The sequence below is a fragment of the Cherax quadricarinatus genome, chromosome 18, assembly GCF_038502225.1.
Source record: "Cherax quadricarinatus isolate ZL_2023a chromosome 18, ASM3850222v1, whole genome shotgun sequence".
NCBI classification, from domain to species: Eukaryota; Metazoa; Arthropoda; class Malacostraca; order Decapoda; family Parastacidae; genus Cherax; species Cherax quadricarinatus.
In genome coordinates, this window is record NC_091309.1 from 12,422,521 (window position 1) to 12,437,134 (window position 14,614).

At 36.1% G+C, this 14,614-nt stretch overlaps 1 protein-coding gene and 1 long non-coding RNA gene across 2 annotated transcripts in view; one reads left to right on the forward strand and one right to left on the reverse strand.

Annotated features, from left to right (window-relative positions):
• Window positions 1-14,614, reverse strand: part of LOC128689390 (endothelin-converting enzyme-like 1) — a gene marked incomplete in the record, with an annotated part of 169,871 nt that overhangs the window by 65,306 nt on the left and 89,951 nt on the right. Inside the window, 7 exon segments of the mRNA XM_070086204.1 lie at window positions 1,186-1,361; window positions 3,087-3,203; window positions 5,766-5,864; window positions 6,889-7,019; window positions 7,897-8,000; window positions 9,652-9,779; window positions 10,570-10,773. Of these exon segments, the coding sequence (XP_069942305.1) occupies window positions 1,186-1,361; window positions 3,087-3,203; window positions 5,766-5,864; window positions 6,889-7,019; window positions 7,897-8,000; window positions 9,652-9,779; window positions 10,570-10,773 (959 nt within the window).
• Window positions 1,262-14,614, forward strand: part of LOC128689393 (uncharacterized) — a 48,272-nt gene continuing 34,919 nt past the window's right edge. Inside the window, exons 1-3 of the long non-coding RNA XR_008407155.2 lie at window positions 1,262-1,389; window positions 9,662-9,804; window positions 9,968-10,213. This is a non-coding gene — a long non-coding RNA (uncharacterized lncRNA). The remainder of the gene's footprint in view (window positions 1,390-9,661; window positions 9,805-9,967; window positions 10,214-14,614) is intronic.

Here is a 14,614-nt window from a genome sequence, read left to right on the forward strand (position 1 = left end):
TAGGCAAATCTTAAACGGAACGCGAGGTACAGACCTCTATGGACATATTTGTTGTGCGACAGAGGTTCAGTGACTCTCAAGCTGGTCCTAGTGGCATTAGAAGAAGGGAAGTAAACCCAGAAAAGGACTTGCTACCTCAAGTCTTCATGGAAGGGGATTCCCCTTCCAAACAATAACAACTTCCACCATCTCCCCTCCTCCCATCCCATCAATCATTAAAGGATCTTCAATAAAGGTAAGTGTCATGTATTCTTTATTTAGTACAGTAGTAATTGTGCATGTCGTCTTCTTTTTGTGTGTAGGAAAATGTATATTTCATGTGGTAAAATTTTTTTTTTCATCCTTTGGGGTGTCAGGAACAGATTAATTTGATTTCTTCTTATGGGGAAAATTAATTCAGCTAACTATAATTTCGTTTAATGATGAGCTCTCAGGAACAGATTAATATCATTAGCCGAGGGTCTACTGTACTTGCACATGCCTGCTGGATGCTCAAGCCCCTAAAACTTGAAGCCTCTGTACACCCTCCCCTCCCTCCAACCATTCCTGGGACAACCCCTTTCCCTTTTATCTTTCACCCCAGATTTATATACCTTCATTAACTTATCCCTGTCCATTTTCTCTTTATGCTCCAACCCCCTCAATAACCTCTCCTCGTCTCTCTGAATTATACTCTTGGTCGCCTCACACTGCCTTTTAATTTCTACATTCTGAATTGTCTGCATGATACTCTGCACATTGCTCTCAAACACAACATCTGTGCTGCCTCTATCCTCCTCTTCCCTGCAGCATTCAAAACCCATGCCTCAAAACCATATAAAAATGATGGTACTACTATACTTGGGTACATTACCTTTACATGCCTCCACAGAAAACTCTTTCCACAGATACTTCAACCCACCACTTTTGGATACCAAACTTAGTTAAATGTGGCACACTGTAATTCCACTGTATATTCTGTACCCGAATAAATCACAGGCTCGTCTAATAAATTTTGCCTCTGCCCCATACTATGAAAACAAAATCAGAGTAGAAATGATGGCATTACTGATAAATATCATTATTGGAATTACAGTATAATAATCCAACTTAACCATATCATACATGATAGGAACTTGCAGAGATAAAAAGTTGATTTTAGTAAACAAAATTCTTGAAATAGCTAAACTTGGAGCATAAACTTACAATGGATAATTGCGGTGAAAGAGTGGAGGGTTGAGCAAGTGTGGCGGAATAACTATCTTGTTTGCTTCGTGCACATATGTGACTGAATCTTCTGATAAGGCATCCATCCAATCAGATTCTGGCAGTGGATCTATGAGCTTCATTTCCATTTGTCGTCCAGCACTTCGGATGGAATCCTGGAAGAGGTCTGTTCGCTTAAAGCAGGTACTGTACTGTACTCTCCCTGTACATTACACTATAGTATACAAATTCCCTCCAATACAGTACAATTTACAATTTTAATATTTTAAACTACAGTGCTTATAAAGAATAAAATATCCATTTATTTCACTAAAGTCAGTATATAGATACATTTATTTATTGGTAACTTCAACATACTTCTTTGTCAAACATACAGCCCTCAAGTACCAAGTTTCCTAAATAGTGTGCATTCTTGCCTCTTAATAAACTGTAGAAATAATACTTTGTTAACTGTAAGGGTTGGGACCTAGGAGGGTACTACTATACTGTGACTGCCAAGTAAGAAACTCTGCTTAAACACTTTTTTCCATCTGGCAAAAAACATTAGCACTGCATTTTGCTGGAAATGTCTGAAGGTGTCTACACATGAAAGTGTTCAGTGTAGCTGAAAGTACAGGATGTCTACAAAAACACTCCCTGATTTCGAACAGGTATGACATGTAACTTTATTGTAATAATCTTTCACAGTTAGTAGCTTCAGATGCAGGATTTCATTCAGTTTCATGTGGTATAGGGTAGCATTAAATGCACTCAATGTGCACCCCTCTGGTTGCTTGGCAAACATCGATGTGATAGTCCAGTTCGGTCCAGATGTTCGGCAGCGTATCTGGAGTTATCATGCGAACTGATTCAGTGATCAAAATTTTCAGCTCCTCCAGGGTTGCAGGTAGTGGTGGTATGTAAACTGTGCTCTTCGCGTACCCCCAAAGAAAGAAGTCACAAACAGTTAGGTCCAGTGATCTCTGCAAGTGGCCTGCAAGGTCACCAGACCTGTTTGTGACTTCTTTCTTTGGGGACACATGAAGAGCACAGTTTACGTACCACCACTACCTGCAACCCTAGAGGAGCTGAAAATTTCGATCACTGAAGCAGTTCACATGATAACTCCAGATATGCTGCCGAGCATCTGGATCAAACTGGACTATCGCATCAGAGTTTGCCGAGCAATAAGAGGGGCAGACACTGAGTGCCTTTAATGGTACCCTATACCACATAAAACAATGAAATCCTGCATCTGAAGCTACTAACTGTGAAAGATTATTACAATAAAGTTACATGTTACACCTGTTTGAAATAAGGGAGTGTTTTGTGGACACCCTGTACTATATATTACACAGTAGTATATAATGGTGTGTGCATAACATGTGACTGTTACAAATTGCAGCACATTTCTAGTCTGGGCCATGACATGCACCATTCTATTTCGATGGAAATAATGGGAGTGTGGCTGATATCTTTGTAAATATTTATTGTGACAGATTTATTCCTTAATGTTGACAGAGATGAATTCTAGTTAGTAGAAGAGGGAGGAATTGTAGAATACATAGATTCTACAACCAAAACTATGATCATGTAGCAGCCATTATCTCATCCAATGTGACAGATGCCATTAGTGCAATTTTTCTTACAATAAAAAATAACTTAAGCAGACAAGTTATATCAAAGCATATAATTAAGTAATATCCAGATGGTCATCATTTTTTTTTTTTTTAACACACTGGACATTTCCCACTGTGGTAGGGTGGCCCCAAAAAGAAGAAATGCTTTCACAATCATTCACTCTATCACTGTCATCTTAATATACTGCATTAATACCGTTTTGTAATTTTTAAAAGTTGCACATCATACAGGGATAGCTTTGCTTTCTAAGGAATATTTACCTGAAGATTCTGGAAGAAGTCTTTGATGAATATTGTATAGTCTTCATAATAAAAATTAATCACAGTTGGGTTCAAGAGACGTTCTGGATAACCAACAGCCAGGGACATGTTATTTAGCTGAAAAAAAAAAATAAACAAAAATTTAAGATTCAATGATTAGAAAAACATTTAACAGACAGCATTTTTTTTTTTCAAATGTATGCATTAGCAGGCAGACTTTGCTGTGTGATCAGCCATTGATGACCTTATTTCATAGATTATTCTGCAGTAATCTCTAGACAACTTCACAACCACTGGCAACACCGGTGGTCTGAGTTGGCCCATAATAAACTGCATTCTGTCAAACCCTGTTTAGGTTTCTGGTCATCTTATCACTGCTGTCATGTTTGTGAGACCACTCTCCCACCTACATAACACACACCCCTTGTAGGTTTAGTGCTTCCTTTGATTATAATAATAACAACACACATTTTACTCACAAATATCTCATGGAGAAATACTCACCACCACTTTGTGAGGAATGTCAAGTTCCCTTGTCAGTTCACCATCTCTAGACTGTCCTGTCTATCAGCGAGCACACAAAATGTACATCCACTTTCCGATCTTCTTGCTGACAGCCCCATCTTTGATGCAGGCTCCCTCTTTAGCTTTCAGCAACTGCCCTATTACACTAACTTTCCCTTTAGTGCTCCCCAGTACCCTGGCTAACTCTGCCTCTTGCATACTCCTAACTCTCCTTGGTCTCTGATCTTTGTATATTTCATCTTTACCACATTCCACAGCTTGTCAGTATCACCAAACTACTCACTTTCACTGGAACTGAGATGTGGGAGGAGAGGTAGAGGCAGAGGCTAGTGATCTGAAGAATTGTGAGCAATGTAACAACAGTGCTCTGCTTTTGATACAGTTAAAAGTATAATACCCAATGACTTTAAAAACAAAATTTATTATTGTATACAGTATACATGTATAAATAACTAACTAAACTATGTACTTTACACAAGTTACTAATGCATATTAGTATAATTAAAGGACATTAAACTTTTTACAACACAATATATTAGCACTTATTTAATATCATATGAATATGCATCCAACATACCAAGATTTTAGTTTCCATAAAACTGAAGAAGGGTTTCTGACGTACTAGTACGGCTTACGCACCAGGGTTTTTGACATACTAGTATGCCTAAATTCTAGCACCCTCAAATCTATTAAGAGAAAGCTGGTAGGCCTACATATGAAAGACTGGGTCTATGTGGTCAGTGTGCGCAGTATAAAAAAAAATCCTGCAGCACAGTGCGTAATGAGAAAAAAAAACTGAGTGTTTTTGGTTTAAAACAGCGACTTTGCACTGTATTTTTGTATGGTATTTATGATGGTATTCTAGTTTTCTTGGTCTCATTTTATAGAATGGAAGACATGTTACAGAAATTGAGACGATTTTGATTGGTTTTACAATGAAAAGTATGTACCTTGAAATTGAGCTCAAAGTAGCAGAAATCTTCAATTTTTGCCAAAGTTCAAAAGTAAACAAATCATGCTAAGTATCCAATACACGTCAACTGCTGAGTCTAATATTCTTTCACAAGTGCGCTGATATTATTTATACCATTTCTACACTAATGCAGTAGTCTGCATAACAGTAAATCTTCTATTTTTTGTGGGAATAAAAATTCAAAGTGGAAAGCAAAAGAATGTAAGAGGGATGTGGGGACATGACTAATGAACAGAGGAAATGTTATTTTAGTGCCAGGAATGTCTTTCTTGTTTATTCTGAACCCTATTTGGAAATTGGCATCTTTTGAAATTTGTGTGAAATTGGCAAAATTGCTAAATTCTGACCACTGTATTGGATAGTTGAAATCGGTAAATGGGCAGTTTCTTGTACTCATTCGATAGAAAAAATGTAGTTCTAGCGAAATAGTTATGATTTTTGTCGACTAGTACACTGAAATTGGCCGAAAATAGGGTTCAAAGTGGGCAAAATCACCAATGCTAACTTCGCGAGAGCATAATTCCGTAAGTTTTCCATCGAATTTCATACTTCTGGTGTCATTATGATCGGAAAAAGATTCTCTATATTTTCATAAGAAAAAATTATTTTTTTTTTTTTTTTGAAATTTGGGCGACCCTGAGAACAAGTTTGGGAGAGGGCCTGGCGACCCTGAAAGGATTAAGTGGTAGGGGTTCAAGCATCCAGTAGGCATGTGTAAAGGTGTTAAACTGGGCTGAGTACAGACAGGTGGTTATAGGGATCTGATGTGCTGTTGGAGTGTAAGCAAGGTTACATTTATGAAGGGATTCACAGAAACCTGTCACCTGAACTTTAGTCTTGGAGGTGGGACATACAGTGCATGCACTTTGAAGGAGTGGGGATGTTGTAATTTGGAGGGTCATGTCTGTGCACTTCAAGACAGCTAATGAATGAATAATGGTGAAGGTTTCCATAATAGGGTTGCCCTAGATGGCCAATGTGGTAAAATAAATATGAAAATATTGAAAAAATATGGGGACTACCATAAGACAGAAAATTATAACATGAGATACCTGTATAAAGTATTGAAAATTTTTCCAGCAAAATATCTTGGCCTACAAAATATTGGCAGAATGTTAATTTGTGTAGAACAAAATAATTTTTACCTTAGATACCTATAACAATGTATGTAATAAATTTACCTTAGCAGTGAGCTGTGCTTTTATTTCAAGAGGATACCAGCGACTGCTGGCCAGATTTGATCCCAAAGTGTACCTGATCTGGTTAAATATTTCATGAAGCTGGAAAAAATAAATGGTAAATTATTTTTCACAATCATTATCACATGCACACAAAAAAATGTATAAGTATATTTATTAACCAACTGTAAAAGATATATTTCAGCGAACCCTCAATTTAACGAATTAATACAAGACAGCAGGTGGCCAAAACTGGCAATTGTGGTGGATAGTAATGAGACGGAGTTGACGTGATCGTAATAACAGTACACAATTCTGTAACCAACACTATTTGAAAATGAATTAACTAGGCAGATTTTGTTCTATATTACTGAAATTCATTAAATCCTGAGTGTTTTTATAAGTCTCAGTGAACTGAAAGGATTATAACATCTGAAAAAAAAAATGAATTTGAGTAAAATATGGCTGAAATACATTTTATACACAAACTAATGATTTCCTTTACATTCAGTATTATAAAGCCATAAAAAATTATGCTGTCTGGATATATGAATGTGCCTTTCTACACAGAGTAAAATAAAAATATCAACATTAAAGAATACCAACAATAATAAAATTTGACTTTTCATAGCATTAGTATTTTATGTGTCAAAAGAAATGCAAAATTCTGATTACAATAAACACACTACTACATTTATACACTAACATTTTCCGTCTTAATGTTGAGATGACAAATCAGGAAAGGGTGGAGGGAGGGGGTAAAGGATTTGTGTGCATGGGGCTTGGATATCCAGCAGTTGTGTGTGAACAGGTTAGATAGGAGTGGAGGTAAATGGTTTTTGGGACTTGAGTTGTTGGAGTGTGAGGAAGGTAACATTTATGAAGGGATTCAGGGAAACCAGTTAGCTAGACTCAAGTCCTGGAGGTTGGAAGTACAGTGCCTGCACTCTGAAGGAGGGGTGGAGATATTTTTCAGTTTGGAGGGGGCATCTGATCTATAGTATTGGTACACCTCTGGCAAGACAATGATGGAAAAAAAAAAAAAGAGAGGGAAGGCAGGTCACAAAATTAATTTTACTTCCAAAACAACAGAAATGATAATATATGCATTTTTCTTATAACTTACTACACGTGAGTTCTTTTGACGTGATCGATATCTGCTTTGACTGCGCTCAAAGAGAGACCCCAAGCCAAATTTGAAAAATTTTGCAGTTGACTGAATACAAAACTCCCATCGTTCCATGGGTTCTCGAAGCCCTGTAAACAAATGAAAATGAAATGTAAGCTTTCATAGTGTATGGGATTTAATCTATAAATATCAATGTTCAAATTTATCTAAAGAGCTTTTCAAAAGGTAATCCTCACCAATATCAAACAATTTATATCCATGTCATAGCCATAAGAAGTTTCTCAAGTTTATTCCTACTGTCAAATACTGGCTAGAGGTCAAACTTTCTTATTGACTGCCAGATCGCTGAGGCTGCCACCACAGCATGCTTTACAACTGTTTTTTTTTAACTTATATCGGTATACTTGCTGCTGATTCATGGAAAATATGTAAAAAGTAAAAAGCAATCATGGCATTAAACTTACAAACTTTATGTGCCAAAGTGATTTAGCATAAGTAGTACAGAACAGAACAGTACATTATTATAATGAAAAAAGAAGTGCTAAACCACAAGGGCTATACAGCGCTGCACAAAACAATACAGTACCCTTGAATTCTTAAATATGTAAGATTCTTAATTGGCAAGCTGTAGTTATCTAATGTTTTCATTAAATGACCTCCCATGAATAGCTGTGATTCTGCACAAGTTTTTTAGCTATTCTCAATTTTTTTTTTTATTAGTTTAGCATGTGACCCCCAAATTGTGGGGCTACACTTGTAACTCTTAAATTACTTAGTGGATTTTCCCGAACCCAAATCTCCATTATTTCTTGGAATTTTGTCATTTGAATGTCAATACTACACAGATTTAAGCAATAAGAAAAGATGGACTGTGTATCATAAAATGAACCCAAATCTGAAACTAAACAGATTTTTCCATGAATTATGAATTGACGAGGAACTCCAGGAACTTAATTCTCATGAATTTAGGGGTTGGATTATATTTCATTTTTAAACCATACATACCTGTAAACTCCTTATGATACAGGTCCAAAACTCTGGTATTTTCTGATGATAAGTAAGGTATATATGCAGACACAAAGCTGAAGACTAGGTAGTTGTTTAAGAGACTGCAAAAAGAAAGAAAATTTTACTATAAATAATACTTATACGTACGTATAAGTATTATTTATAGTAAGTAAGTACGTATTCTTGCATTTGCTTAACAGCAAATGCAAAAATGAATCAAAAGTAAATAATTAAGACTGTATGATCCCTGTGGGTTCAGAGCTTCCTATATATATATATATATATATATATATATATATATATATATATATATATATATATATATATATATATATATATATATATATATATATATATATATATATATATATATATATATATATATATATATATATATATATATATATATATATATATATATATATATATATATATATATATATATATATATATATATATATATATATATATATATATATATATATATATATATATATATATATATATATATATATATATATATATATATATATATATATATATATATATATATATATATATATATATATATATATATATATATATATATATATATATATATATATATATATATATATATATATATATATATATATATATATATATATATATACTCTGTTATACCTTCAAGTAATTTATATTTACTCACAGGATCCACAGATTCTGTAACAGTATAAAATGAGGAAAAATTACTAGCTAGTGTAAAATATTACTAAAGGTAGAGTGTGTTTTAAAGTACACTAGTACAGTAGCATATCCCTAAGTACCTCCAGTACACAATGACCCACCCTGCATGTTCAACACAACTGTAATTGTTAACAATAAGGAAAAATGTATACATACATGTACTGGAAACTTGTGTGTTTTTAGAACACCTGATGTAACATGCTTTATTATAACACCATCTATGTTTTCTAATTACCCTGTAGATAACAAGCCAAAATGCTCTGCATAACCATGAGTTTTCAACATGCACTCTAGTGTCACCCATTTCTGTGTAAACAATGTATGCCTAAATGTACTTGGCTTAAATGTATTTGGCTCTCAACTATTCAGATAATAGGTAGATGATTGTACATATATAATTTTTAATTATTTATTTTTTAAGAATATTTAAAAAGTTCAATATAAGAAAGATACAATATTTATTGTTACTAAAGTTACAGTGGTGTATCATCAGTCATTAAGACAGAGTTATCAGCAACATTCTGGAATTGTTACATTAATTCTTCATTGACCCTTCTGGAAATTCAGAGGGAGAGATGCTTAAAACAATTTGAAAGTAGCATTCAATAGTGTTATACCAGAAATAAATACAATAGTGTTTTATGATCTGAGTTATAATGATTATAGTGTATGGTGCATCATTATTTAAGAGGAGCTCAACAGTATACTGCAATATTAAAAAGCTTCAAATATTTGCATAGCAAAATTTGATGTATCAATACTGCAAAGACATCTTGTATATAAAATTTTGCTATGCAAATATTTAAAGCTTTGTAATACTGCAGTATAGCGGTGAGCTTTTCTTAAATAATGATGCACCATACATTTCTTTTCTTGTGAATAAAATATGTTTGAGGAGTTATTTTTATGCATGGTATTTTGGGCAAGACTAGTGTTGACAATTCACAAGATAGTGGTTATGTTGTAGAAGTCTCAAGCATTTTAGAGCCAAATTATCACTAGACCAATAAATTAATGCAACTTTACTTTCTATCAGTTGTGGCTATGAGTTCCGATACATCACTGAAGTACTCTCGCGATACTACCAACACATCAGTTCTGTGATCCAGTTTACTGTTTGGAAACATTTGTCGAAGGAGAGCAAGCCACGGGACCTGTTGGTATTAAAATGTTTTATATGTAAGTAGTAAGGGAATACTGTATTGTGTACATTAACTATATGAAGTAATTGTAAAATATGAAATGACTATTCCTTTTCTAGTGATGTAACAATGTTCAGTTGGGATCTGACAAAGACCCATTGTGACCTCTGTGGTCCTGATTTTTGCACTACCATTCACAGAATAAGCATGGGGTGCACAATAAACTAACTGCTTAAGTGGCACAACCAACTCGTACAAACTCCCACAACCACTTGATTGATTACAACGGTACGTATATGACTCACTGCTGAGGAAGAAGATACCCGAAGAAGCAAAATCCTAGAATCATCACATCTAATAATTTTATCCAGAACAATGACTTATACAACACAGCTGAGCCTCTTGCTAGGAAGCTTCTAGTTTGGTTTCCCACATAGCAACAATTTGTAAGTATACACAAGAATGGAATATCAGCAAATAGGGTCTACTAGTCGATATATAAATTATTTTTTAGTCCAACCTGCTTTAAATGCTACCAAAGGTTTTAGTTTCAACACCTAACCTGATTACCTCACTTCACTCCTTGTATATGGACTCATCCTCCAACTCCAGGTTTCTCTCTGACTTGATAAATGACATTGTGTGACAGTAATGCTAATATATCATAGCTATACTACTTAGGTTAACTTAAACTTTCCAAACAACTTCTTATTTTAGCTGTCTTTCTCTTGCTTTATGTTTATAGATTTTCTTGGGGCTAATTCTAAATAATTATTTGTGAATTTATTTTACGGAAACTTACACTACGAGCAATTTGAGAGAGTTCTCCAATGGATATGAGATTGTTAGAAGCCTGAGGGTCATTGATAAAAGTTTCTGGAGGGGTGATCTCAGCAATGCGGCCCTCATAATGGTAGAGATGTGCTGCAAATTCAAGAGCATCTGGTCCAGTAGCATCAAAAAGCTTCACTGTATCCTTAATGTATTGTTTATATGTCTGCTCCACCTGCAAAAGATAATGGAGGCATGTGCTGTACAGCAATGAAAACTGTTTCAAAAAACAGCATATTTTATTTCATAAACTTTTTAATCTTAGAAAACTTACGTATTTCTTTAAACTTTAAGCAAAGGTAAAGGAAAAATCGATTAATTTATTGAAACATTAAATGTTCCCATAAAATCTGTAACTGAAAGAAAGTTAGGGAAATGAAAGCATAAGTAATAATTTTATACATACGACGATATAATCAGTGTAAACGTAATAAATAAATAAATTTATTTACACAGTAAGGAAACTGAACAATTATACATATTTAAATACAGTGGTACATATCGGCCAACACTACATCCTAACACTGACTTATTCAATATTGCTCATATGTACTTCTCTTCGAAACATAATTTAAGCTGTACAGTACTGTTTACCCATTGATTCTCAAAAACAAAAATCTACATAGAAACATCATACATGTACTGTTAGGTGGGTGGATGAGCATAATAATTTAAATCCAAAATTATTTACAGTACAACTGAACTAAGTAAAAACAAGTGCATAATGTGTCGTGTATGCAGCAATGCTACTACAAACAAAAGTAAAGTACAGTACTAGTTTAAATTCACCCTGCTGTGAGTCATAATGTCTTGGGCAAATCACATTACAGATCTAAGGATAGCCTCCTGAAATACGATACATAAATGAAACATCTTACATTTAAAAAACGAGCTGACAAAGAGGCTATTATGGTGTTAGAGCAAAATGTACAATTAAAAGGTAGCACTGTAAGCTAGCCTATTTACTATATATTACCTTTATAGCAAATGTATTTTCATCTGATCACAATATTGGCCATTAAACAGTGTGTGAGCATGTTAGATAGAGTGAATAGCAACGAATGGCTTTTGGGACCTGACGAGTTGTTGGAGTGTGAGCAGGGTAATATTTTGTGAAGGAATTCAGGGAAACCAGTTAGCTGGACTTCTTGAATCCTGGAGGTGGGAAGAACAATGCCTGCACTTTAAATATGAACGACGGTAAGTGTTGAATGATGAAAGTTTTTTCTCTCTTTTTGGGTCACTCCTGCCTCGGTGGGACTGAAATTTTGCAGTTTTGAATAGCACACCATAAATCTACAAAAGACATGTGCAACACTTGGGCATCTTTAGCATGGAGAGTTTGCTAACTGGTGGCACTGTTAGTCCAATGCTGGTACACAGTACTGGAGATGGTGCAAGATGTAAAGTAGTTGTTTGAGGCAATTAATCTTGAAAAGTGTTCAGTCCAAGAGTCTTGATGAATCTGAAGTAGATACTCAAGGATGCAGACTTGTATACTGGTGACAGGAGAGCTGTAACAACTCTGAGTTTGCCTAACCTACTGGTAGGACCTATTTCCATTTGTCTGCTTTACCCACCTGCAATAGGGTCTCCTATCACCGGTGTACAAATCTACATCCTTAGGTATCTACTCTATTCATCAAGACTAGTACTGAACATCTCTTTCTGCATGGGTCATTGAAATCAAGTGGTGGAGACTCCATCCTCTGGTCTCCGACCAGAGTGAATTATAAATATGCAAAAATAAGCCTTATCGACAAATTTACATACTGTAGTATAATTTTGTATAATGCTTCTGATTACCTGGAGGAGTTTACCTGGAGAGGGTTTCGGAGGTCAACACCCCCGCAGCCTGGTCCGAGACCAGGCCTCATGGTGGATCAGGGTCTGATCAACCAGGCTGTTACTGCTGGCCGCACGCAAGCTGACGTACGAACCACAGCCCGGTTGGTCAGGTACTGATTTTAGGTGCCTATCCAGTGCCTTCTTGAAGACAGCCAGGGGTCTATTGGTAATCCCCCTTATGATTACCCCAGACACTTATTGTGTTGTCTCTCAGTGCACTCATGGCACCCCTGCTTTTCATCGGGGGAATGTTGCATTTCCTGCCGAGTCTTTTGCTTTCAAATGGAGTGATTTTCGTGTGCAGGTTTGGTACCAATCCCTCCAGGACCTTCCAAGTGTATATTATCATGCATCTTTCTCGCCTGCGTTCGAGGGAATACAGATCAAGGACCTTCAATTGTTCCCAGTAGTTTAGGTGCCTCATCGCACTTATGTGTACCGTGAAAGTTCTTTGTACACTCTCCAGGTCTGCAATGTCGCCAGCCTTGAATGGGGGCATTAGTGTACAGCAGTATTTCAGCCTAAAGAGCACAAGCAATTTGAAGAGAATCATCATGGGCTTGGCATCCCAAGTTTTGAAGGTTCTCACTATCCAGCCTATCATTTTCCTAGCGGATGAGGTAGATACATTGTTGTGGTCTTTGAAGGTAAGATCCTCTGACATTATCACTCCCAGGTCCTTCACATTACTTTTCTGCTCTATTGTATGGTTAGAATTTGTGGTATACCCTGACACATTTTTAATTTCTTCAAGTTTTCCATATCTGAGTAGTTGAAATTTCTCCTCGTTGAACTTCATATCGTTTTGAGTGGCCCATTCGAAGATCTGGTTGATGTCCGCTTGGGGTCTCGTGGTGTCTTCGATGGTAGTCACTGCCATGGTGATCCGGGTGTCATCTGCAAAGGAAGACACGGAGCTATGGCTTACATCCCTGTCAGAAATGAGGATGAGGAATAGAATGGGAGCGAGTACTGTGCCTTGTGGAACAGAGCTTTTTACCATGGCTGCCTGGGACTTTACTCTGTTTACTATTACTCTGTGTTCTATTTGTCAGGAAGTTGTAGTCCATCTACCAACTTTTCCTGTTATTCCTTTATCCCACATTTTGTGTGCTATTACACCATGGTCACACTTGTCGAAAGCTTTTTCAAAGTCTGTGTATACTACATCTATATTTTGTTTATCCTCTACAGCATCCAGGACCTTGTCATAGTGGTCCAGTAGCTGGGACAGGCAGGAGCGACCTGCTCTAAACCCGTGTTGCCCTGGGTTGTGTAATTGATGGGTATCTAGGTGGTTGGCTATCTTGCTTCTTAGAGCCCTCTCAAAGATTTTTATGATATGGGATGTTAGTGCTATCAGTCTGCAGTTCTTTGCAATTGCTTTACTGCCACCTTTGTGGAGTGGGGCTATGTCTGTTGTTTTTAGTGTGTGTGAGATGACCCCTGTGTCCATGCTCCCTCTCCATAAAATGCTGAAGGCATGCGATAGGGGCTTCTTGCCATTCTGGATGAACACGGAGTTCCATCAAGGGCCTGGGGGGGAGTGCATGGGCATGTCATTAATTGCCTCTTCAAAGTCTTGTGGAGTTAGAATAATATCCGAGATTTTTGGGATGACCAAATTTTGGGTTTCGTTCATAAAGAATTCATTTGGATTTTCGACCCTTAGAGTGGGCAGTGGCTTACTAAACACTGAGTCACACTGGGACTTTAGTATCTCACTCATTTTTGGCTATCATCTGTGTATGTCCCATCCCACCTAAGCAGGGGTCCAATACTGGATGTTGTTTTTCCCTTAGATTTGGCATAAGAGAAGAAGTATTTTAGGTTTTTTTCAATTTCCTTTATGGCTTTTAGTTCTTCCTGTGATTCTTGTCTCCTATAAGATTCCTTCAGCTTATGTTCGATATTTGCAATTTCATCAACTAGTGCCTCCCTTCGTATTTCAGATATATTGACCCCACTCAGCAGCTCTGTGACTCGTCGCCTTCGTCTGTATAGGGAACGTCTCTCTCTTTCAAGTTTACATCTTCTTTCTTTTTCGTAATGGAATGTGTCTTGAGCAGATCTCAAGAACCACAGAATTCATTTTTTCAAGGCAAATGTTCAGATCCATGTTGTTTAAGATATCTCCCCAGCTTGTTTTATTTAGGACATGGTTTTCT